At 41.9% G+C, this 24475-nt stretch overlaps 5 protein-coding genes across 8 annotated transcripts; 2 read left to right on the top strand and 3 right to left on the bottom strand.

The window, feature by feature from the left end:
- Positions 1-1776: 1776 nt before the first annotated feature.
- Positions 1777-14827, bottom strand: LOC105448833 (WASH complex subunit FAM21). Of its 2 annotated transcripts, XM_011687637.1 has the most exons (14): positions 14333-14827; positions 13636-13764; positions 13374-13562; positions 13091-13251; positions 12651-13011; positions 12423-12546; positions 12142-12330; positions 11729-12063; positions 11090-11388; positions 6188-6741; positions 4992-5843; positions 4570-4688; positions 2733-4308; positions 1777-2017 (listed from the first exon to the last, which is right to left on the bottom strand). In XM_011687637.1, the coding sequence occupies exons 1-13, from the start codon at positions 14333-14335 to the stop codon at positions 2758-2760; spliced, it is 4866 nt and encodes a 1621-aa protein (XP_011685939.1). In that variant the 5' UTR covers positions 14336-14827; the 3' UTR covers positions 1777-2017; positions 2733-2757. The 2 variants fall into 2 exon arrangements, with proteins under 2 accessions (XP_011685939.1, XP_011685940.1); XM_011687638.1 differs by lacking the exon at positions 1777-2017 and having other exon boundaries at positions 2332-4308; positions 14310-14827.
- On the top strand, positions 7970-9641 carry LOC105448832. Its single transcript, XM_011687635.1, has 3 exons — positions 7970-8200; positions 8561-8663; positions 9382-9641. The coding sequence occupies exons 1-3, from the start codon at positions 8035-8037 to the stop codon at positions 9566-9568; spliced, it is 456 nt and encodes a 151-aa protein (XP_011685937.1). The 5' UTR covers positions 7970-8034; the 3' UTR covers positions 9569-9641.
- A 381-nt stretch (positions 14828-15208) lies between the features above and the next one.
- On the top strand, positions 15209-19753 carry LOC105448830 (RING1 and YY1-binding protein A). 3 transcript variants are annotated; one of them, XM_011687632.1, is made up of 4 exons: positions 15209-15941; positions 16038-16210; positions 16659-17137; positions 17308-19753. In XM_011687632.1, the coding sequence occupies exons 3-4, from the start codon at positions 16961-16963 to the stop codon at positions 17665-17667; spliced, it is 537 nt and encodes a 178-aa protein (XP_011685934.1). In that variant the 5' UTR covers positions 15209-15941; positions 16038-16210; positions 16659-16960; the 3' UTR covers positions 17668-19753. The 3 variants fall into 3 exon arrangements, with proteins under 3 accessions (XP_011685934.1, XP_011685933.1, XP_011685935.1); XM_011687631.1 differs by having other exon boundaries at positions 15209-16210; XM_011687633.1 differs by lacking the exons at positions 15209-15941; positions 16038-16210 and adding an exon at positions 16221-16542.
- Positions 19743-22613, bottom strand: LOC105448831 (periodic tryptophan protein 1 homolog). Its single transcript, XM_011687634.1, has 11 exons — positions 22406-22613; positions 22272-22336; positions 21854-21978; positions 21585-21761; positions 21374-21481; positions 21078-21252; positions 20836-20994; positions 20652-20760; positions 20480-20571; positions 20170-20402; positions 19743-20108 (listed from the first exon to the last, which is right to left on the bottom strand). Exons 1-11 carry the CDS (start codon positions 22472-22474, stop codon positions 20020-20022), a joined length of 1401 nt encoding a protein of 466 aa, XP_011685936.1. The 5' UTR covers positions 22475-22613; the 3' UTR covers positions 19743-20019.
- Positions 22614-22782: 169 nt separating this feature from the next.
- Positions 22783-24215, bottom strand: LOC105448829 (hydroxymethylglutaryl-CoA lyase, mitochondrial). The gene has a single exon (XM_011687630.1). It carries the CDS (start codon positions 24097-24099, stop codon positions 23110-23112), a length of 990 nt encoding a protein of 329 aa, XP_011685932.1. The 5' UTR covers positions 24100-24215; the 3' UTR covers positions 22783-23109.
- Positions 24216-24475: the final 260 nt, after the last annotated feature.

The following is a 24475-nucleotide window of genomic DNA, read 5'->3' as shown; positions in this document are numbered from 1 at the left end:
TCTAGTCTGGATTACGACATATAATCGCTTCTGTAAACGTATATATTTTTGCATAGAAATTATTTTCTACGTAAGAGAACCATGTACAGCGATCTATACTTCAACGAAGGTAACTAAACGTGTCGGATTATCGTCGCTGGATTTTAATACTATTTCTGCACCACGTGGCGTATTCTGTGAATTTTCTATATACGTCATCAGACATCATATTGGTGGAGACGCAAAGTAACAGAAATTAATTGTCATTAATGCTTGAAATTTTTATGAAAAAATGTAATAATTGATTACCAGAGAGTTATTTAACTTCTTAGCTGAATTGTACGTTTCATGAATGAAACTGTGTATTTCTTGAAAAATTCCTCGAAATAATTCATAAATGATTATCAATAATTTAAATGATAATTAAAAATGATGTATTAATTATTAATAATATATCAATATAACGCGTGGATCCGGATATCTTTTAAAATCCAGTCTACGATATTATCACGGTCACGTAGCTAAAGGCGTGATCCTCTAGCGCTAGCACAAATTTGTGATCTCACAGAGGAGCGACCTGTTTTAGCCGTGACCGAGTAACTATATAACTAAATGCAAGTCTTTCTGCCCGAGAATAGTGGATACTAATAAACGCAATCATAAAGTTTATTGTAGGGCAAATCGGAGAAGAGAAAATTAAAAAATTGATTGCGACAAAAAAGGCAAGTGTAGAAAAGTATCCTTTCTAAAAAAATTCTGCTCCTCGATACCTTCATTTATCTAAGCCTTTCCAAGCACACATCCTCTCAGTTTTCCCTTTACCTATTCAATCCCTTTTCTTTCACTTACATACCTATTTTCACATTTTCTCATTAATGTCACGCAGATTCCTCAAATAAAATGCCTGCTGGCGTAAAACACGCCGCATTGGTTTCTATAAATACAAACAATAAAATATCGAAAAATCCCTTTCGTCTTATCAAGATTTTCTTTAGACGAATTTCTACCGTTTTTCTTTTTTACGCGGTATTTTTTTATTCAAACGCAAAGTATAGTCTCAGTTCACTTTGCACATCCTTGACAAAGTGCGTGATTAATCTTTGAGGTACATGCAGAATTCGATGCGTTTAAAAAATTTAAAACTCTCAAGCTTCATCGTGATTGTAATAATTACTTCTTTCATCGCGTCAAAGCACATAGAGTTGAATTTCTCAATGTGGTTTCGCGCGATTAAGTAACGTTACCGTGTTAATTATATAATTAATATTCATAAGTCGCTGTAACCTATTTCGTAATCTTTTGTTTCGTATCGTATCGTCGATGGGCGATAAGCGAAGAAACGTGAGCCTTCGAAATTTTCATTTTGAAAATGTTCACACGTTCGAGTTTATCTCGAGTATTACGCCGATAACACGCAATGATTTTTCAGTAACAACGTATGGACATGCAATGACGTTGATAGACGGCTAACATGTACGCTCATATGTACACGATGATGCGTTTCATTCTCGGCGAAATACGATTAATATATAAAATATGTACTTATCGAGAACACGTGTCTAATAAATATAATTTTGTTCTTACCTATCCACACGCAGCATACGACAATTGATTCCTTTTTTCAACTTGAACCATTGCATCACGTATCTACTCTTTGTGAAGTTTACGTTCCATTTATATTTTCACGAAGTAAATGGAGGGGCGGGAGAGCGGGAAGATGAGGAGGCTTGGACGGGTCACTTCGAGCGGTATGTTTTACCTAGGATTAAAAGAATTGCGAGATTACATCACTGCGCGTGGTCGTCGAATAAATTTTATTGTACTAACGTGGGTGACTCATATCGGAATAATAGTATATACATATGACGTAAATCACGAGAGAGGGCGAGAATTTACGCGCGGGATGAACAGGGCGGGATGGTACAGAAAATATACATCTATTATTGCACGGGTGAGGTGCGACTTTCACAATGGTACTCTCGATCGGACAGCCGGATGTGACAACCGGATTACACGTTCGTTGTATTCCGAATAAATGCTGAAAAGAGAAAAAAACAGAGAGAATATTCTTCCAGATCTATTGTAACTCTTCGTCAGTATAATAAGACAAGACTTTTCTCTCTTTAATGTGGCACGCATAAAGTAAGCAGGTAATCCACAGATCTGACTCGCGATATAATAAATATAGGCTGGAGCGAGGAAATAAAGATTCTCCGTTGTTTGCGAATTGCACGCTACCCGTTCCTCCAGCATATAACATTCTTTGCATTATAGACAGCGAGCTAACAAAATATAAATAAAATATATATGTATACACACATATATATATATATATATATATATACATATATATATATATATATATTCTATATATACGCGTAAGCCACAAAAGTCTATTCGATTCGTTGAAACATTCCGTACATGCACACATTTTATAGCATCACGTATTATCCTTCTGTAAAATTAATACAAATTAAAACATAAATATAAAAAAAGACAGTTTTAATGCAAATTATTTAGTATTACGCATGATTGTTTGATACGAAAATTGAATATTATGCGCTGAAAAAAATTAAATAATTTTAGCATGTTAAATAAATTAATTTTAATCTCACGCGCGCGCGCACACACACACACACATATTCATACGTACAATTGTGGCAAACGATTCTTTGAAGAAATGGCAAAACAAAAGGCGAACTTCTCATCGGACTTTTGTGGCTAAGCGTTGTGTGGCTAATAAAAAATCTCACGGATACTTATTTTAAGGGAACTGAGTTAGTCGTCTTGAAGGAGGCTCAGCGGATCCTCGACGATTTTCTCGGCCGTTTTCTTCAGGTCCCTGGTGACCGGTTTCTTCACGGCCGTTCTTGAACTCGGCGCGATCGCCGTCGCCGTCGTTCTCGCCTTCGATTCCGCCGACGCGGAGACTGGCTGCTTGCCGAAGATATGGCCGTCGTCGTCGTCGTCGTCGTCGTCGTCTGACGCGAACAGGGACTTGGACGGCACGGCGACTTTCTTAGGAACAACTTTCTTCGTGGCAAAAAGATCGACGTAGTCGTCGCACGGCGCGTTGCCGAATATATCCTTCAGATTCGAGCTCTTGGCTTGAGAGTCGACTTGGGCGTTGTCGTGCTTAGGCTCCGAGAACGACGCGCTGTCCGATTTCTGCGAATGGCCGGACGACTCAACGAAGAGACTGGAATCGTCGTCGTCCTCGTCGTCGAAAAGATTGTTCTTTTTTCGCCCGACTGAAACAGAATTTGACGCTTGGCTGTCGAGCTGCTTCGCTTTGCTGGACAACGCGCTGCCGAAGAGACTGTCGTCCTCGCCGTTCTGCGCGTCGTCGTCGTCGCCAAACAGCCCGATCTTCGTGTCCCGCAGCGGCTTCTTCACCGTCTTCTTCAACGGCGCCGCGGAAAATAGATCGCCGCCCATCTCATCGTCCGCGAACAGATCCAAGGTCTCCTTCTTCGGCTCATTCGGCTTCTTCGTCGAGCCGCTGGAGAAGAGGCTGTCGTCCGGCTCGGAAAACAGCAGTCCTTTGTTTTTCTCCGGCGATGGCGTCTTCGTGACAAACGCGAACAACTGACTAGGATCCTTCAGCGGATCGTGGGTGCTGTCGCGCAGAGGATCGCTCGGCTCCTCGCTGGACGCTCTTCTCGCCTCACTTCGCGACTCATCATCGACCACTTCCTTCTGCTTGTCATCCTTCTTCTTGGTACTCTTCGACGTGTCCGACTTGATACCGACGTCCGAGCGCGCCAATTCGCTGGAATTTTGTTTATCATTTTCGTTTTTCGTCGTCGCGTTCACATCGGTATCAATGTCATCGATCTTTCTGATCGCGGTATTTATTAAAGTATTTTCGACAGCAACGGGCGTTCTGTCAGATTGCCCGCCGTCGATCGGCGAGAGTATCGGCGCCCTGCCGAACAAAGCGTCCTCCTTCTGCGGGTCTTCCGGCAAATCCGGTGGCACGTCGAACAAGTCCTCCTCGTCGGTGGACGGCGACAACAGGGTGTTCTTGTTCACGCTCATCGAGCTCTCCTTGCTGATGCTACCCAGCTCGGACCTGTCGTCCGTGGATGAAGGATCGACCGCCGCGCGTTGGACACTGTCGTTGGCGGTCAAACGATCGGAGACGCTGATCGTCGGAGCGGCAGATGGGTCCTTGCTGGACGAGCAGGTGCTAGTGTGACTCTCCTCCTGAGAATTATCGTTGTCCGCGTTGTCGACCGTGTCGAAGTCGATGCCGCTGTGTCGCAGCGCGGATTTCCGGGCGTGTCGGCTCTGAGGACGGCGTTTCGCTTGAATTCTCACTCGACTCTGAACAAGAAAATGGACACAATAAATTAAGAGAAAGATAAAATGCGAATTATTTCAAAGTATCTTAAAAATACACTGTCGCGTCTCGGAATTAAAGACAGAATCGCAAGAGAAGTTAATAACTCGATTTCAAAGAAATGCGTGTTGAAAGCTTATTTTCTTTCTTAATGTCTGTTTTCTATTCCCAGAAAGTTGTATAAAAAAATATTTATATATAACTTAATTAAATAAATCAATATAATAATTTAGTTTGACAAGCACCTTGGATGCGGTAGTGGATAACGTTTCTACTTGAGCCAGATCATCGAAATTTATGGCTACTTCCGCGTTGCTAGCGGTGGAAATTGTCGAGTAAGAGGATTCCTTCTTCGCGCTACCTTCTGTAAAAAAAAATTGTATTTAAATTATCTCTTCACTTCAATTAAAAATTTTGATTAATTTAATAAACATCCTAAACAAAACATTAATCTATCTGTAATCCACTATAATGGACGTTATTGCAATTTAAAATAACACATGTTTTATAAGTAATATTTAATACATTGTTATGTAAATTATATCACTCGTAAACTTATCTTCGTACTTTCAAATTCGTGATATATAAGACTTTCTTTTAATCTGCGACTAAGATTAAAGATCAAAAGAATTAAGGGACGTTTTTGCAAACAGAAAACGATAACTACCTGATACGCTCGGAGGTGAAACGTGACCACTGACGCCCAGATCTCCGCTGTCCTGGTCCACGACGTCCTCGTCCTCGTCCGTCTTATCCTCGCTCTTCCTCCACAACGGCGGCGCGTCCATCGGCGAGAGTATCTTAAAGTCACCCATCTTCCCCATTAGGTTCTTTATCTTGCCGGACACCGAACGTCGGGGTACTTGATTGCCGTGCTCCTCGGACGGCGGCGAGATCGTCCGGATGCTCAGGGTTCTCGGTGGAGAATTCTTCTTCGCCGTGCCGTCCTCCTCGACGTTGGAGGACGTTTCCTTGATTTCGGCCGCTCTCTTCTCCTCGTGCACGTCGCCCCTTGCGCTCGACTCTACGGTCGCCTCGACGTTGTCACGATTTGAACTTGACGACTTCACCGGGCTTTTATTTTCCTCGGGGAGTTTCTGCGCCTGCTCGACAACGTTCTTTCTGGCCTCTTCTTTGGATTTCGGTCGATCGTCTTTGCGCGGCGCCGTGTCCTTCTTGCCGAAAAGATCGTCGTAATCGTCGTCCTCGAACAGAAGGGGTTTCGTGGTTTTCGAAAACAGTCCGTCCAAATAATCCGGAGGATCGTTTCTGCTCTTGTTTTCGGTTTCGAGACTAGAGACGTTCTTGGGGACGTCGATCTTTGGTTCAGCTGCTGCATCTTTCTCTATCGAGGTAGCCTTGGCCGATAGAAATAGACCATCGTCATCCTCGAAAAGATTAGTCTTACGGTCGTTCTTCAACTTCGTCGGCTTCGTCGCGCCGAACAGGTCGCCATCGTCGTCGTCATCGTCGAACAGGCTGATCTTCTTTGGTTCCATCCTCGTGTTTTGCGAATTATCTAACGATTTGGATCTCTCTTTTATCACGCACACTCTTTAAATTTTCACGAAGTGATATTTGTGGAAAAACATGTAACAAGTTTTCTTTATTTCAAACAAACGCTCGTAATGTCTGATTTAAAAGAAAATATTTTTTTTAATAAAAAGTAATCTTAGTATCTCCAATTCTCAAATATTAAAATTGATAAAAAAAACTTCGCAAAAATTAAAAATAAAATATTAAATAAAAATTCCGTATTTTAGGATTGCATTGCAAAAAAAAAAAAGAAATATTGTCGCGCTGAAGCAAAATGTAATTCATACAGGAAATTAAAGAAATTAGAAGGCACTGTGCTCTACTTACCGTTACTGCTGCTCTTCGGCGCTATCGAGCCCAGGCTATTCGGGGCCGCGTCCCTCGAAGCCGGTTTCGATGCCACTCCAAATATATCGACGTCCGGAGCGTCTTTGCCGCCGAATATGTCCACGTCGTCGTCAAACAGGCCGCCACTCTTCGGGGCTGGCTTCGTCCGGTCGCTCGACGACGACACCGTCGTCGCGTGGTAATCCGTGCTTTTCTGCGATCTGGAGCCGGAGCTCGCGGCAGAGAAGAGCTCGTCGCCGGAATCGGAGTCGTCGAAGAGCGACGAGACCTTCGACTTGGTCGCTCGCTTCGAGTCCGATTTGCTAGGTAACGGCGGCGGTCCGAACAGATCGTCGTTCTCGAACACGTCGTCCTGTAGCAACGCCGACGAGATATCCTGTCCCGATTGCTGCTGCTGCTGCTGCTGATTGTCGCTGTTGGCGTTAGCAGGATGGCGAGTTTGTGCCGCGAAGAGACTGTCACTGGTAACACGCTCGCGATAGATTTCCTCGGACTTGAGCCTCGTCGAGCACATCCCCGGCTGGAAGTTCACCCTAAAAAAAGGCCAGGATTCTTGTTATTTTACGAACTGAGCGATAATGCGAGAAATAATATTACTCGTCTTTCAATCAAAATCGGAAATAAATAGCGCGTATATATAGAGAAAATATGTTATCGTTTATTTATTCTATTTATCTAATATATCTATCTATCTAATATAATTTGTTTTCCATTGATGTGCTAATAAAAATGATGGTTTCTTCTACAAAATAAAATTCAATATATTCCGTTTACTTATTACAAAATCATCGCCGTTTAGCCTTCAGTGACTTCCCAATTGTCACTCTGTGTATGTATCTTTCCTTGTGCCATTGATAGAAGTAAAAGCATTCGAGCTGACGAAAATTTGTCCTCGCTCGAAAATTCGTCGTCTGAGCTCCAGCGATAATCAAGCGCCGAGTGATAAACGACAACTCGAGCCTTGCTTAATGTTATGCATAATGCGCTTGATATGTATGCTGCGCCAGATAATTGACGAAACAACTGAGAGCGCTTCTGGTGGGCGGCTTTATCGCGGAATAACTCGTATTTTTGCTTTTTAGCACGAGTTTTTTCGTTTCGGCGATTTGTTTATAAACCGCTCCCGATTTCAAATATCACTTCCTCGAAAGAAGAGGCAATTAAAATATGTACGTCTATGATCTTCTTAAATTATCAATTTTAATAGCACGATGCAGAAGAGAGAGAGAACTGTTCTTTCAATTTAATCTGAGCGGTCAACCTTTTCTGCATAGAGACAATACAAGATATAAAAATGTAAGATACTCGTTTCGTTTCTGTTGAAAAAGGATCAAAATCGTTACAACAAATAAACGCTTTCGATTTTTTAAATTTTAGATCATTCTATGTCGAACCGAATTTCTTAATCAGAACATTCCATTAGTAAAGACTGAAAAAAGATCTTCCATCAGGACACGTATCGCATACACATAAAAGATACAGAAAACAGGATGTTAAATTCAGTAACGAAATCTCGTAAAAGACACGAATATAATTAATGACGAATATTTGCGAAATAAAATTAATATATGCGGAATAAGTGCACTATGTTTAATGATGAGGTCGTGCTTAAGTGACGCCTGCAAGCCTGATATTAATTTGATCCTCTTTTAATCTTCTTATACTATCGCCACGTGCGGTATCGTACGTTTTGCTTCACGCCGGTTCGTGCTTAAGATTCTCCTAGAGACATCACAAAGGAGGGAGAAATGGTATATAAAAATCGGACTTTTTTGAGTTTATTATCGTCTCTTGTTCATAGTGACTCCCTAAGCAAGAAGTGTAAGATGAAGGGTTACGTCTGCGGGATCCTGTTGCTGATGTGCATGGCGCAGGTTCACTCCGACCCTGAATTTGAGGCTGAGGCTGAGGCTGAGGCTGAGGCTGAGGCTGAGGCTGAGGCTGAGCCTGAGCCTGAGGCCGAGGCCTATCCCCTTGCTACGCAAGTACGAGGTACGTTACATAATTCGCCGACTAGGAGAATATTGCTAAGGGAAAGATACGCTCCGAAGGTTGCAAAATTAAATCTGTGTAGAACAATTTATAGCAAATCTAGGAACGAGACGCGATTTTAGCCGTTGGTATTCTCTCGAAAGACTCCTGCTACGCAAACAATGAGACTGTCACGCATGTTATATGCATCCTTGATATTTCAATGACAAATTTGCTTTGACGGATTTGTAAACTAGATGGTCATTCCGAAACCAATGTGGTCGCGTTTAGATAGAAGAGCGCGAAGATGAACAGAAGCTTATGAATCATATATTTTTCGAATACTTTCTCGGATGTTACTTATATAGATTATGTATTTAGATGGCTGCCTGTTTGGATCTGAAATTCTGGGTATAGGCTCACATACGTTTCATCCATGCATGGAGATGATTTGTGATATGAATGGTCAAATAACTTTCCACTCGTAAGTCGAAACGTTATACGCAATTATATGTAACTAATATAACATATAAGATTATATATATCTTTCTATCTAGTGTAACTGTATGCAACTGGATATAAAATTTCACGCGCATCCCGGAAAATTCTAATACTCAAAGAATTAAAAAAAAAATGAAAATTTATGCATTAGTTAAGTAATAACTTTTGACGTCAAATTTTGTCATCGCGGAAAAATTTGCTGTTATGCAACGATTCTCTGATAACCAATTATTCTGATCCTCGCTTTAATGCAAATGTATGCGATGGCAGTATATGATTAGTCATTTAAATTGTAAATCAATGAAGGAAGATGTGCCTAAGAAGCAAGAAACAATGGATTTTTTCACATGATTCTTAAGTTCTATTTGTCAAACTTTAAAATTCGTAAACAATCTCGTATAAGTAAAAAACCATTTATAGAAAATTAAAAAAGAACTAGTTTCGTATGATTTTCACTCTACGTTTTAAAGAAAATATTCATAGAAAATAAGAAAATTAATTTTAATACAGAATTATTTAATTTCACATTTCTAAGTCTCCCTTCTCATCTAATTGATATATTCTTAATAATTAACAGCATTCTCTATTTCGCAATGGGATCTTTATAATTATGAGATTTTGTCGCGATTTCAAATGCTAATGTTAAAAGAAATTTTCTATCGAATATCCATAATCCAATGTTCTCTTTTGTTTCTTTCCAGATGCCCTAGATACGATTGCAGTCATTTGGCTGCAACTCACAGAATAAAACATTGGCTGCCCCAGGATGACAGCAAAAATTATCCATATTGCTGTCCACAAGCGGTCTGTGAGCGTTATAAGACACCCGATTACACATCGTATCTTCGTCGACAACCCGCCGGTAACCCTGTAGCGATGCCTGAGTAAGATTCGTCGCGTAACAATGCGTACTCTTTATCTGGAAATGTTATGAATAAATACCGTTTTTGCCGAATTCATCAAAATGCTCTGCTTCTACCGATTGCCTTTTGTTATTGCCTATTTAAGACCGGCTAAAGAATCACGTCGCATCTCGGTGGCGATAAACGCGACGCAACCGAGATTTATCCGGATATACGTATCTTCTCCGTTCCTCATTACTCCCAGTTCACACTTCCGTCGCACGAGAGCCACTTCCCCTCTCGAACGGTCTCCACTTTCCCGTAAATTCCTCAAGCCCGAATGAAGAAGTGTTTAGCGCCTCCGGCGCACAATCCGGCGCGACATTAACGCCACTTTCGCGCGAATCCATTCACCCGACCGATTTTCATCGCCTTACGATTCCCGCTTGCGCTTGCCATTCATTTTATCGACGTCGGCGAAAAGCTACGGCTTCGAAGAAAGCGAATAAACCACCGCTTTGTTACAAATTAATCGGAGCACGACCCGCGCCGGTCGCATTTTCTACTTGCCTTCCATTCGTCGAAGTTCGGAGAAATAGTCCGCAAAGCGATTATGCCATATAAAATCTTTCGTGCACAACAGCTCGCACTTTGAATATTCTTCTTTTTTTTTTTTAATCAATTCAGACCGAATCACTAATTAGTTCTCAAGCGTTCTACAAGTCGTCTTCATTTCTTGGTGACGATTAAACGGCTAGAGAGCTCAACTCGTGACGGCGAGAGTCAACAACTGGCGACAGTCGACACATTCGGCCGCGCTGCCGAGAGGCTCGCCTTGGACTAGCCATGGTATTTACGCGCCGTTGTGCAGCAGCGCGCGTAATGGGCAAGGCGGAATGACTAATGTTTGGGTCATCGATTCAGTGACACCATAAGAGAGTGGCACGCGTGTCCCTGAGAGGGGAGCGGCGTTGCGCCGGCACGTATCCCGCGATTTGTGGAATAAGGAATCCGGACTTGACCTCTCTTTTCTAACGCGTTAACTGTCTCTGCAGATGTTTCTGCAGCCAGCGCGGTGGCGAACAATTCGCGGCGATTCTCGTTTGCATTCTGGGCGCAACGTTAGCTCATCCCGCAGTGAGCGAGCACGCAATAAAAGCCACGGCGCTTCTTCTCCTTGTTTACGTGCTGACCTCGGGAAACGTTGGTATCGTGTGTCACGTCGGATACGTTTCCACTCCGCGGAATGTAACTTAACTGCCTGAGAGAGTCATTCAATTTAATGCAGTTAACGTTTACTTTCGTGCGCGCAACTGGTGTATGACACCTTATACATTCCAAAAGCATTCAAAAAATATTTGAATTTGACAGAAAATCGAAAAGTTTAGCGCGAATATAATTCTGTTTTAAAATACATGATGCGTGATAGCGAAGAAATATGACTAAAGAAAACCGCGATCTTTACAATGTTAGCGTAATCGTAACGATATATTATTATCCATATTCAATTACAGAACGCCCTAGTTAATTTGAAAAGAAATGAAATTAATAAAAAAGGACGACTTACCACAAATTGGATCCAGCTGTGTTATCGATGCTGGCCGGTTGCAGCGATATCCCGCTGCTGGTAGTGATGCTCCCGGCGCTCGTGGATATATTCTCCGGTGGATTCTGTGAACTGCGATTCGTGGCCATGGACGTCGTGGACTCAATGTTGCTTCTAGTCGCGCTATCAGAATTTCCTGGCGCGTCGCTATCGGAAGATTCCGACGACTCTTGTCGTCGTTGCATTATCCGACTCGACAGTTTGCTCTCGATGTCCGACGCCAAAACGTTGCCGAGTATCCACTCGCCTCCGACGGGTTTCTGCAATTCATTTATCCTCAAATTAATTATATCCTTTTTATTAATAGAATATAATTACTATACAAGTATTATAATAAATATAATATATCTCATAATAAAATAATAGTATCTTATAATAGTTTTATCTTTACATAATGTAAATTTTAATTTTATTTATCAAAAAAGATTAGTATAACAATACAAATTAAGAGTTTTAATATTAAATTGAAAGATTCACAGCGTAATAAATATGTAATGATATCAATGAGTGAAATTAAATTAGCAATAAGAGATATTCAGTGATTGAACAGTCGTCAAATATATATAACAGTTTTATGAAAAAATTAGCCCAGCAGCTTACCTTTTTACTTGGTTCCTGAGACGTATTCGTAGACGATGACTCACTCGTAGGTTTGTGAGGCTGCTTCTTGGAGTTGCCGAACAGATCTGCATCGTCGTTCTCGTCGTCGCTAAACAGGCTCGTGGCCTTGACGTTGGTTTCCGGTGTGCTCGTGGCCATGTTACCGGTGGCTATAACGTCCAAGAATTTTTGCGGTACGTCCTCCACGGGATTATCGCTCGCAGGTTCCTTCGTGCGTTTCTTGACATTCTTCGAAGACGAGAAAATGTCATCCGAGTCTTCCTCCGAATCGGCATCGGCAAATAAATCGTCGATCGCTGACTTTGGCTTTGTCGCTGAAAGTGTCGGTTGAATTAGAAAGGTAAACCTATCGCGATGGCGATAAACGAGGAGGCAAGTATAAAAATACTTACAAACTATGCTAATCGGCGGTGGCACGTCGATACTGGCTGGCATAATATTACTGTTCTTATAAGATTTGATCGGCCTCTCCTTCCACAGATTGGCGGACACCTGATCGTCGAAGAGACTCTTCTTATCGCTAAACAGATTGTCAGAACCGTTGAACACATCCTCATCCTTCTCGGACGCAAACAGATCATCTGTAGAAAAGTTTAAACGGTCAATTATAATCTCGGGAATATTTTATTTATTAGACTTATATTTTTGCCAATAAGTGTCGTTAACTGCGTACCTTTAAATCGATTGATCGACGATTCGCTGCTTTCATCCACGGCGGTAGGCTTCTGCGCTTGGCGAACCGTGCCCAGTCGCTTGGCTAACTCCTCCGCAAAATTGGGCGCCGTTTCATTCGATGTCTGCAAAAGAAAAGAGAAGAATAATTGTAGCATCTTTAAAATATAAAAATTACCAAATCTCGAGTGTCAAATATCATGAAAGAGGTTTACAAGATCAGCTATACCTTCGATACAGTATTAGGTGTGGCGGACTCCGAGGCGGAATTTATATTGTTCTGAGATACCGCATCCGCCTTGTTATTCCCGTAAGATATGTTATTGCTGTGGTCGTTGTAGTTGTCCGAGTCGCTGGAGGACGACGACAGCCTCGCGATATTGATCTCCGGATTGTGCCGACTGTTGAACACCTTCCGCGCATCCGCGTCCTCCTTCTCGCTCTCCGACTCCTCCCGCTCCTCGTCGGCTTGCTCGGACTCGCTGCTGCTGCTCTCCAGACCTATCTTATTCGACGCTATCCACTTATCGGAGCCGATAACGTACGGCAAGGGCCGATCTTGATATGGATCATTGGGTCCCACAATAACACTGTGAACCGAAATTTGATTTGAAATATAAATTTTAGCACAAAGCAAATGTTATGTGTACGGCGGATAAGGACGCTAACCTGAATACCACCGCGCCACCCTCGTCGTCCTCCTCTTCGCTGTCGCTGCAAGCGACATCCATTACTTTGTACTTTTCATCCATTATGTTTAAACCTTGCTTGACGCTCTCGCTTATGCTGGCCAAGAGATTCTCCGGCGTCGAATTCTGAGCCTTTGCACTCTGATAACACAATGTAAAAATATTAAAAATTCGTTTCATCCAAATGTTAGAAGGCACGAATTTTGTTAAAAATGGTGCATTATATCGAAACACAAATATTATAAATTATAATTCTCGATTACTTCCTGCTTCTCCTCAGAATTCTCCTTAGTCTCTATGTCGTCCTCCTGCACGCGACTCTCGATAAACTGAGTATTTGCCAGTGCCAGGGATGTATTGGTAACATTGTCCACTAGTATCCCCGTTTCTTTTAACTGCGTCGTCAGCGTGTCCAGAGCAGCCTGAGTCTTGTTGGCCTTGGACACTAGATTCTAAAATTTTACACGAAAATCAATGCAATTACCGAATACGACGGCTGGCAAGGCAAAGCAATGTAGATCATACTTCGGAAAATTGCTGAAGATGTTTAAGAAGCCCGACATCACCCGCCAGACTCCACTCCCTCCTCTTCTTCCGCATCTCCTCGGTGGTCCATGGATGATCCCATGATTTGTCTATACCATCCGACACATCCTGCACACAAGATTAAATGATCAATCTAAAAGTAATACTGCTTTTGCAATTAAAAAATCTTTATATATTCATACATATATATATATATATATATATATATATATATATATATGAATATATGAAGATTTTTTAATTGCAAAAGCAGTATTACTTTTAGATTATATATATATGTATATAAAATCGTATTTATTATATTTATATGTATTACACATCATATAAAATCGACTACAAGACCCTCCTGCAATTTTGAACTTTTACAACTTCCATTTTACATAATAAAATTACGCATCAATTTACAGACTAATACACATACATATTGATGTTAAATATAATGTCAACAAATCACGTATACAACTTCGAGGATTAAACAGCAACGTTCGTCGACGAACTCAAAGTTGGATTAGAAAAAGTCTTTCAAAACGACGAAAGACCGAAGACGAAAAGATCGCAACTGTGCGATCGGTCCGATCGCGACTACTCAACCCCGAACGCGGCTTCGGAAAAGTCGATTTATCACGTCCCATTATCATGTCGCTCTTGCTAACCTAAGTGCAAACGTCTCGCTCACCATGTCGAGTAACGTCGAGCGCAGCCCGATTGCTCGCGACCAAGTGACACGGCGGAGAACGGCGGAGGAACTTTCCTTCTCGCGATCACATTTAAGCGAGTCGGAGGGACTGTTACTTGACTCCCTATCGCAAAAAAAAAAAAAATTAACGAGAGAGGCGAGAGAGCGGAGAGGCAGAAAAACACGTAGCGAAACGCGCGCCGAGCTGCACTCTGTGGGGCGGATTATTATTTGTCGGTGCAAGTGGTGCAACGCGAGCCGAGCGCCCCGGCTCGGTCAAGTGTACAATTGCGTGTCGGAGGGAGAGAGATAAAACAGAGAGAGATTTAAAAAGTGCAGAAGGTTCAGCTGCAAGGAATGCAATTCTGTCAAAATCGACGCCAGGGAGGAACGATAATCCCGACGTAAACAGAGGCTGTCACCTGAGGAAAAAAAATAAAAATAGAAAAAATAGAAAGAAAATAAATGTTTACGAGAAGCATTATACTTTTCTGCAAGAAAACACGATTATAAATTCACAACGTACAATTATATTGATATAAAAAATAATATAGAATTATATTACGATCTCATTTTTTTTGCAAACTATAAATAATGATAAAATTTATGAATCAAATAGAGCTAATTGGTTTTACGACGCTCGACCGAGAGAGAGACAGAGAGACACGCGTCTGTGAAATCTGTTTAAACGATTTACGAAAAAGAAAAAGAGAAGAATATATCAATTATTTATTCAGCATCTGCGGGACGCAGTTGTCGCGCTGGGGAAAGGGAAGAAGGGGGGGAGAAGAAATCTGTGACCTGTGGTTCCGCGTTCCCGACTTCCCGAGCGTCCGGCGGCGGGACGGTAGGAACGAGCGGAAGCGGACCACGCCGTGAACGGAACAGCCGCGCGCGATCGTCGCACGCAACCGCCGTCGGATTGTTTGTCAATAATCCTCTCCTCCTCCACCTCCGCCGCCGACGCCGCGCTTATCCTCCCGCGCTTCGAGTTACATATACGCGTCCCGTCACACCTCGCCAGTACGCACGATCGTCGACGAGCACGCTCGTCACGCTGGCATGACGGACGATCGACGGCAGGTTCGGTAGTGAACGGATCATCATCGTCATCGTCATCGTCACCGCCTCCTTTTTTTTTTCCTCCTCGCGGCTCGCTCTTTGACTGGACCCTTCACGCGACGCGCCTGACGTACCGCGCGGCGTACACCCTCTCTCCCCTCTCGCGTCCGACGAGCCGGGACGCCAGGAATGCGCGAACGCGGAGTACCAGCGGGCACTTGCTACGGGACACGCGTGTAACGGGCGCGCACCACCACACACGGCATTGACACGACGCGCGCGCGCGCGCGAGCGCACGTGCGTGCACACGCATACATTGTACGCGCGGCGACGACGACGACGACGACGACGATGCGTCGACGAGCTACTACTACGTCTGCCTCGCCGCTGGGAGGACGCGCCGACCCGCTGACCTCGTCGCCGGCGGGACTCCGGGCTTGACGGAGTGCGAACGACGTGTTGTTCGGCTCTCCGGGACGTCGTCGCGACCGAGCGGAGCAACTTCGGAGCAGGAGCTCCAGAAGCGATTGCCGCGGACGCTTTCCTTGTAAGTGGACTGTGGACCAGCACAATTATTGTGGTACGACATTCGTCTCGAGAACGGGACGTACGTTAACTGCATAGCAATTTCTGGTTCTTGAAGAAAATAAACAGTGTACCTCGAGGAGCGTCGCCCGATAGTGCAGAGCGACGCTGAATCGTGTACGATTTCACCGCGCCGTGAGGGGACAGGAGAGCACCGGACCGAAGTGTGGCACTGGAGAGAGTAATCAGCGTGAACGAATTCACTATCGGTGAACGGCGAGTGTAAATAATGTGAGTTAACCCCCAGGGTAGACGAGAGGTCATTTCTGTATTGATAAATAGGGACAGTGTAGCGTGTGTTGATGGTTGTTGAAGTCAAATAACTCGCCAAAGCACCAATTAACTTTCTCTGTGTGACGATCGCAACTAATTTGTTGCCAGTTTGAACTTTAATTACGTCTTCCCTCTCTTCTCGAGTTAAGACATTGAGAAGCAAATTTTCATTTATACAAGACACTGGCTGTCTTTTTGAAATATTTATTAATTTCTCTTCTCGAGGTGTTCCTGGTTAAACGTCAATTTAAACGCGTATACAAAAAATGTATCAATAAACTCATAGTTTGGTAAATAATATTTTGACATCGCCGAACGTCGTTTTATTGTACAGAAATATCTTTTTTTTCGCAATATTTTTTTCAATGCACTCAAATTAACGAGACTGTGTATTTCTCCGTTACAGATTCATTGGAAGAAAATGTGTAATGCCAGAGTGATACAATTTAAAGACATAGGTGGCCAATCCGGAGCGATCAATCACAACAGACTATTGTGTATTTCGCTTAGTTGATGTACGGAACGTTGCCTTAGACGTTCTTTTGTCTAGCGCTTTTATTGCATATCCTTATATAGTCACGCTCTGTTGGAAAAAACAAAACCCGGTGTTCACAAAACTGCAAAATTTAATGAGGCCGAAGGTGCCGCAAAAGAGGGGAAACTTTCTCTTGAGAAGGTACAGCGTTCTACGATCGACTGCGACAAACAATGAACCATTCGGGAAGCGGAAAACGCCAGGCGAAGGTTTTGGAAGAAAATTATTGGGACTGCAGTGTCTGCACTTATAGGAATACAGCGGAAGCATTTAAGTGCCTCATGTGTGACGTCCGCAAAGGTACCTCTACGCGGAAACCCCGCATAAATCCCCAATTGGTAGCTCAACAGGTCAGTCCCGTGATCGTCTCGCAATACTTTTTTTTTTTTCATAATTTATACAGAAAAGAAAAAAGTTTTATCTCAATGCTATTTGTTCTCAATTTATTTCTCACGCTGTTATCTCGACGTCAGAATTTAACGGCATCATAATCGGCATTACCCTCTCGTCTCGTGTCCAGGTTGCGCAGCAACAGTATGTACCACTCCTGAAACCAGGCAAGAAGGAAGGAAGCGGCGGCGGCGGTGGCGGCGGCGGCGGCGGTGGCGGCGGTAGCACGACCAGCGGCGTCAAGGAGAAGGAGCGCAAGCTGGACAAGCTGAGGCGCAAGAACAGGCATCCGCCGCGCCTGAAAAACATCGACCGCAGCACCGCGCAGTCGAACGAGGTGACGGTCAACAATGTCACCGTCACCATCACCGAGTACAAGCCCAAGGTGAAGAAGGGCTCGGATCAGTCGAGCAACGCGAGCTCCGAGGGCGGGAGCCAGCACGACTCGAATCAGGACTCGAGAAGCCTCGACGTGGGAACCGACGCCTAGCTTAATGACTATAATGTTACATATGTGTGTATGAATTATTCCAATTAATATATATTGTATGTATGTCAACTCTCTACCGGTCAGCTGTACCATTCCTCTAGACGGAAGAAAACGCGACCGCGTTGTTGACACACAGTCAACGCTCCTCTCTCGTTTGACTTGTACGTCGCGAGTTGTGTAACGTGTACCCCCAGAGCGGGGTATCAGCATTTTATGTCGGCTGTCGGCGGAGATATTATTGACTGAGCACGATTCGTGTATCATCATTCAAGGGTAGGCGGGATAGGAATATGTGTACATTGTATGTCACTGTTTTACTTGTTGCACGAAGTATTGAATAATTTGCGCCACTTCTCTGTACGCGTCTTTTTTTTTTTTGGCGAAAAAAATGTACTTAAAAGATCGCTTATTTTACGAACGTCGTACTTGCAACATGTATTCGAATTTGTTCGAAATCTCTATCGACGTGGCACACTCCGCGTTAGATTTAAATGCGGGGAAAAAAAATGGAAGGAAACAAATTGTAAATATCAGTGCAACGGAACTTTATGAAACATTGTTGACGTAATTATATCTTCGATTTTCATTGAATTCTACGAGACCACTGCCAGGGAGCGCATCGTAAAGGCGATTTCCGTTACGGAATTTGTTAACAAGACTAACCAGAGAGCACGACTGGCACTGGTACATATATATGTACACCTTATTCCATTCTAATTCGTCAACGAGATGAATTTTCTTGAAATATAATATACCTACTTAAATAATGGAAAGTTATTTTACTGATCTCTTCACGATTCGCTAATTTATTCTACACTTTTACTGAGCGTAATTAAATTCGTATTAATTCGTAATTAAGTCCAAAAGCGTTTAATCACAATTGTATATACAGTTCGAACATAACTTTTCAGATATGTAATATATAAATATACTTCGCGCGCGTATTAAATGTTCGAGCAACGCTCTCTGAAAAAAAAAAAAGGAGAAAGATAAAATTTCAATTTTTTTCAGCAAATAAGCGAGTTGAGATTGTAGAATGAAACGAGGTAATACTTTGTCCGAAAATGCAAATGCGTATGCACGCAAGAGGAATCGTTCAAGTTTATTACGTTTACCACATTTATATAAACTGCCCAACAAAATTTCATAAAGACTTGTATCTGTTCAAAATTAAATCGCAGCTGCAAGGACCATAGCAAGTTCCTTAAGTAAACGGGTAAACTAGAAAAAGAAGGGGTTTCTAACATTGTTAATATCAGGCCCCCATAATTATACACTTATCGAGATCATTGTAATACGATTCTGCATAAAAAAAAATGAAAGTAAATATAAGAATCTATCAGTATCAGAGTAATAGTGATTAATAGATAAATCGAGGATTGTACACTCGAGGAACGAATAATATCGCCAAACATTTGGTAATATTGACTTGTAAAAATGATCCTCATGACTGCCCCCTCTCCCCCTCAGACTTGCTTTCTCGATATCTTGAATTCTTAATCAAAGGAATCGTTGCGTAAGATGTAGCTTTTACAAAACGAATTTCTAACCGAGAAATAGCCAGGTAATTGAATAACCTAACCACTTTTACAAAAACAGTTCCATGCAAATGGTATTTTTACAATTTTGTGAATTCGTATAAGTTATACAAATCCTTTCCGTCTTACATGACGTAACTGCTTATTTTTACATGGCGCAAATCTGTATTTTATCTGTATTTTAATAGTATACAACAATTCTTCAAGTGGACAGCGTGTGTTTTCGAGTCTGTACTAAAATTTTTTAATTCTTTGGAATTAATGTTTCTAAATACAATACGTGTAATCTCTTGTTCACGAGAGATTAAGCGAGTGCTGTTGTCCATTACAAATTTATGGCATAGCACTGTGCGAATCAGGGGAGCTTGCTTCATTAAATGATTTTTTTTTTTATGAAATGATGTCTCCCGAATGTCGAATAAAACTACTGAATAGAATACTGTACTTGTTATTTTCAACAAAAATTACATGACGTAAGATTCACGGAAAATAATGGAATTAAAATTATACTGTTAAAAGGGAAACAATAAATCATTGTTTTGAGAAACAAGAACGTAAGGAGTTTAATATTAGCCTACCAAATATGTAGATACATCCTTTATCCTTATATTTTTATGTCAATGCCACAGATTGTTAACTGGCTGTACAAAGAAGAAACGCATATAAAAAAAAGATTTACTTACATTTTCTATGAAACTTCCATTTAATATGTTTTAACGTAACATTTCTAAATCAATCTTGATGCTGGTATATACATCCTTCATTCCTTTTCTTTCTTGATGCTCGATAATTCATAATTTTCAATTTCCATATTTTACGTATCTTCGGCAACGTCCATCGCCTCTTCTCGCCGAGATTCCGCCGATTTTTTCGGTGCGACGTGCTTCACAAATCTCTCTCGCACTATTAATCAGAGTAAAAGTTAATACGCATTGGCACTTGTATTAAAAATTACTATACGTACCCATAGGTATCTCCATAAGATCCAGCACTTTGAAATTGTGCTCTTTATTATCTCCGCCGACAATAAATAAAAATCCATTATCCGGATTCGCCGCGAGGCACTGCAGAGCGCCCAGATTACTCGTCTGCTCCCATACGAGAGTAGGTGACTTTTGATCTATATCCCATACTTTGATTACACCGTCGTTCGAACAAGAGACCAACAAATCCGGGCATGTCGTGCTAAGAGAAAGACCTGGAAAAGAAATACAAAATAAAATTTACGAACTGTAATGCAAAACAAGAAATTAAATATATTTGAGATCTACTTGCCTGTGACTTCTTTCTCATGGGCCTTAATTTGCCACAGTGGCTTAGGTTTTCTTATATCGAAGTATTCTATGTAACCATTATCCGTGCTAATCTGCAAAGGAACGCAATTGTTACAGACGAAAATTAATTCATATGACAAAAATTAATTTTCAGGCGCGCGTGAAGACGTACAATACAGTGATTTTTGTTATAATGATTCCATAACACCCTTTCCACTTCTCCCAACGCCTCCCAGTTCGTGATAGGTACTTCATTCATGCAGTCGTATAATTTCACTACTCTGAAAAAGAAATTAAATTAAATGTAGGCAATGTACGATATAAACGTTTACATCGAAACAGGACAGTCTATCTACCTGTCTGCGCATCCTATTAATAGCTCATGCGTTTCTTGTGGATGCCATTTCAGCGATTGTACTTTTTCGTTGAACGGGCCCAGCTTGTTCACAGGTTTACCGTTATCCAAGTCCCACAGTAAGACTGTCCGATCGACGGAACCGCTAGCGATAACGTGCCTGCAAAATGTTCCCAATAATTATGAAATTAATTGTTACAAATGTTACACATCAATTGTACTTTCGTGAAATTGATAGCTAACGTGTAATTGTGGTTCCACGACACGTCTAGAACTGCATCTTTGTGACCGATGCGCTTTTGCTTCTTCAGTTTGTTTGGCTTATGGCCTAATTTGTAGGCTGGCTCTAAGCAGTCTATCATGTCCAAGTCCCATACCTCAATTATGGGACTCATACTACCAATGGCGCATAGATTACCTAAAAGCATAGGTATAAATCTTTAATTAAATCCTTTAATTTTATATAGATAATACAATTTATAATTTCAATAAGAATGTTTCCAATATACTTAAAGTATTATTAAAGTTACATCACTCACTCGATTTTGGATTGGTAGGATCATAGTTAAGCCACTCTATGCACAATGGAAACGAAGGTAACAGTATATCGTGATGACAATAAAAGGATCCTTCCCTTTCGTTATACACTGTAATCATACACATAAAAAAATTGTCAGAAAGAAATCTATACATTATTTAAAATTATATAGCATCAAAATGCTTTATACATTTAATCAATATTATACAAACCAAATACTTCCAAGATGCTGGCGTTTCCCTCAACATGGCCGAACAATACTAAATTATCATCAGGTTTGATAATGTCATCTTCTTTGTCCGAATCTTCTTCATCGTTTGTTATAAGAGGATCTTTGCCACTTCCATCAATAGTGGCTAAATTGGTAATATGGCAATACATATTGCCAGCTAAAATAAAACAATAGAATTAAGATTCAAATAAAAATAAACACTTTTTTATTATATTCCCAGTGTACAATTGTTAACAATTTTTCTCTTACATTCATTATCATAGTCTGCAAAGTTATATTCATCAGTGCCAGCTGTCGAAGGTTCTCCTCTACTTTCTGTCTTGGGCTGCACTTTGGAGACAACCGCCTCTTCGTCAGAATCGTCATCATCACCTCTATAAAATAAATTCTTTTTTCAAATATTTATTATGTAGCGTTTTCGAGAAAACAGATGCATGAAAAATTGAGATATATATTACTGTCTTTCAATGTTTTTTCAAAAATTATCGAAGTAATATATTAATACAAGGTTGATCTAAACTGCAAACTCAAAATTTAAATTCAGGAATTGAATTCTTGACAGAAGATAAGGATACTAAAGTAAAAGAGAGTTACGAAAGAGATGAGACAAAGTTGTGAATTTTCAAATTTATTTTAATGGAGATAATTTGCATTTTTTATTACGTACTCCAAAGTCAAAGTGTCTTGCGTCTCCTTTATGATCTTCTCGAGCTCGTCGGGCCTTAATTCAACCTAAAAATCGCATGAGTTTATATATTTTTGACAAATGACATAACCTACAATATCGTCAAAAATAATAACTTTTTCCGGAACGGCCGCGGCGACGCCTTTTTTCACCCATGTAGTACAACATATGACATTCGCTTCCATCTTTATTGGAAATTCATTAAAATTACTCGATACTATTCGACAATAAAATAAAACTTTCACTGGAGCTTCCACAGCCACTAATTTATCTCACCACTGCTAGTACACGTGTTTTTTCGAGCAGTAGTGCCAACTGCCAATCCTGTCTCCTGATCGCTTATAGACATATATTTCCTATATTTTCTACTTTTTAAAAATAAAGGAAGATTCAAATAAAAATGCACTTTTATCTTATTCATTCATAAAATTATATAAGCTGACTGTGTTAATAAACGCGGTTTACTATCGAACATAAAATATGTGCACAGATATATGTAATATATATATATTTTTTAAGATCTTCAATGTACAATATCATAAAATTCCCATTTATATAAACATATAAAAATATATCAGTAATTATATATACATATTATATATACAGTTTTGGAAGTCTTAAAATGCTTTGGTTTCGCCTTGCTTTTATTAAACTTGTATGGATGCAAGGATGCTTTCCAGTAAGAGAATGCATATGGACATTGCATCAAGGAATAAAACATTTCCAAAGCTCCAGAAAATTTTCTATTTAACAGCCAAACGTGTGATTATATCTAATATATCTTTTTTGCTGGAAAGCACCCTGAAATATCAAATATCGATTAGCATCTTTGGCGATTCCTCTTGGCAAGCACAGCCACACCAGTCCTCGACTGATTCGCTCTGCCTAGCTCTTTACTTATGTAATCACCGATCTCCACTATTTTGTCAAAATCAACGCCAGTGTCGAATCCCTGGCCCCGTAGGAGATACAGAAGATCCTCCGTGGCGACGTTTCCCGAGGCGCCAGCGGCGTACGGGCATCCACCGAGTCCAGCCACCGACGAGTCGAAGACCCGGATGCCGTCCTCGAGACCGGCGTGCACGTTCGCCAAGGCCTGGCCGTAGGTGTCGTGGCAGTGCAACGCGTAGCGGCCCATGTCGCTCGACGACACGTGGAGCAGCTCGTGCAGCACGCGTTTGATCCTCCTCGGCGAGCCCACGCCGATGGTGTCGCCCAGCGAGATCTCGTAGCACCCGAGATCCAGCATCACCGAGGCCAGGTGCGCCGTGACGGCCGGTTTGGTATCGCCCTCGTAAGGGCAGCCGACGATGCAGGACACGTAACCCCGGGTCCTGATGCCGTGCCTCCCCGCCTCCTCGACCACCCCCCTGAAGTTCCTCACGCTCTCCTCGATGGTGCAGTTGGTGTTCGCCCTGGAGAAGGCCTCCGACGCCGCGCCGAACACGGCGATTTCCCTCGCGCCTGCCGCGACAGCGCTCTCCAAGCCTTTCAGATTCGGTACAAGCACCGGATAGGATACTCCGTCTTTTTTCTCAATTTGCTCGAAAACCTGCGAGTTGTCCGCCATCTGAGGCACCCATTTAGGCGAAACGAAGCTCGTAACCTCAATGCTGCGCAATCCCGTCGCGGATAGCCTGTTAATGAAATCGACTTTGACTCGAGTCGACACGATCTTCTTCTCATTTTGCAAGCCATCTCTTGGTCCAACCTCGACCACCTTCACGAAATCGCCGGAATGTCTCGTTGCGTAGCTCTGGACGGGATTACGAATACCCGACAATATCGTTCTTGAGAATGATTTTATCATCGTGCGAGATGTACACCTACACGTGTGTTCGGCGGTGCGATACGTCACCGCGAGTCACGAGACTCGCGACTCTCGCGAGGCGCCTTTAAGGGTGCCGTCCCATGGCAGACATTTTTCATGTAACGCGTATTGCGTAATCTATCAGAGGCGTTACGCGATAAGCGTTACATGAAAAATCTCTGCCATGGGACGGCACCTTGAAAGTATCCGCGGTTCGAATCTTCGGTAAGTGGGGTTCGAATGCGCGCGCGCTATAAGTGCAGCGGAAGAATAAATTCAATAATTCTCCGCTAAAATGTGGTTCGAGTCTCTGCTAAGTTGGGTTCGAATCTTCGCTAAGTGGGGTTTGAGTCTCCGCTAAATTCATATTTTACTC

This window comes from Wasmannia auropunctata, unplaced genomic scaffold, assembly GCF_000956235.1.
Source record: "Wasmannia auropunctata unplaced genomic scaffold, wasmannia.A_1.0 LD336078.1, whole genome shotgun sequence".
NCBI lineage: Eukaryota > Metazoa > Arthropoda > Insecta > Hymenoptera > Formicidae > Wasmannia > Wasmannia auropunctata.
Note: the sequence above shows the minus strand (reverse complement) of the source record. Positions and strands in the feature narration are given on the sequence as shown.

Coding starts and splice junctions, on each gene's coding strand:
- LOC105448831 (XM_011687634.1), bottom strand. CDS start 22,474: ATGGAAGCGAATGTCATATGTTGTACTACATGGGTGAAAAAAGGCGTC. Junction 21,482..21,584: donor CAGCATCTTGGAAGTATTTG/GTTTGTATAATA, acceptor GTATGATTACAG/TGTATAACGAAAGGGAAGGA. Junction 21,253..21,373: donor TCCTACCAATCCAAAATCGA/GTGAGTGATGTA, acceptor CTATGCTTTTAG/GTAATCTATGCGCCATTGGT.
- LOC105448832 (XM_011687635.1), top strand. CDS start 8,035: ATGAAGGGTTACGTCTGCGGGATCCTGTTGCTGATGTGCATGGCGCAG. Junction 8,201..8,560: donor CCTTGCTACGCAAGTACGAG/GTACGTTACATA, acceptor TTATGTATTTAG/ATGGCTGCCTGTTTGGATCT. Junction 8,664..9,381: donor GGTCAAATAACTTTCCACTC/GTAAGTCGAAAC, acceptor GTTTCTTTCCAG/ATGCCCTAGATACGATTGCA.
- LOC105448830 (XM_011687632.1), top strand. CDS start 16,961: ATGAACCATTCGGGAAGCGGAAAACGCCAGGCGAAGGTTTTGGAAGAA. Junction 17,138..17,307: donor CCCAATTGGTAGCTCAACAG/GTCAGTCCCGTG, acceptor TCTCGTGTCCAG/GTTGCGCAGCAACAGTATGT.
- LOC105448833 (XM_011687637.1), bottom strand. Junction 13,563..13,635: donor ATCTTCAGCAATTTTCCGAA/GTATGATCTACA, acceptor GTAAAATTTTAG/AATCTAGTGTCCAAGGCCAA. Junction 13,252..13,373: donor ATTCTGAGGAGAAGCAGGAA/GTAATCGAGAAT, acceptor TTGTGTTATCAG/AGTGCAAAGGCTCAGAATTC.
- LOC105448829 (XM_011687630.1), bottom strand. CDS start 24,099: ATGATAAAATCATTCTCAAGAACGATATTGTCGGGTATTCGTAATCCC.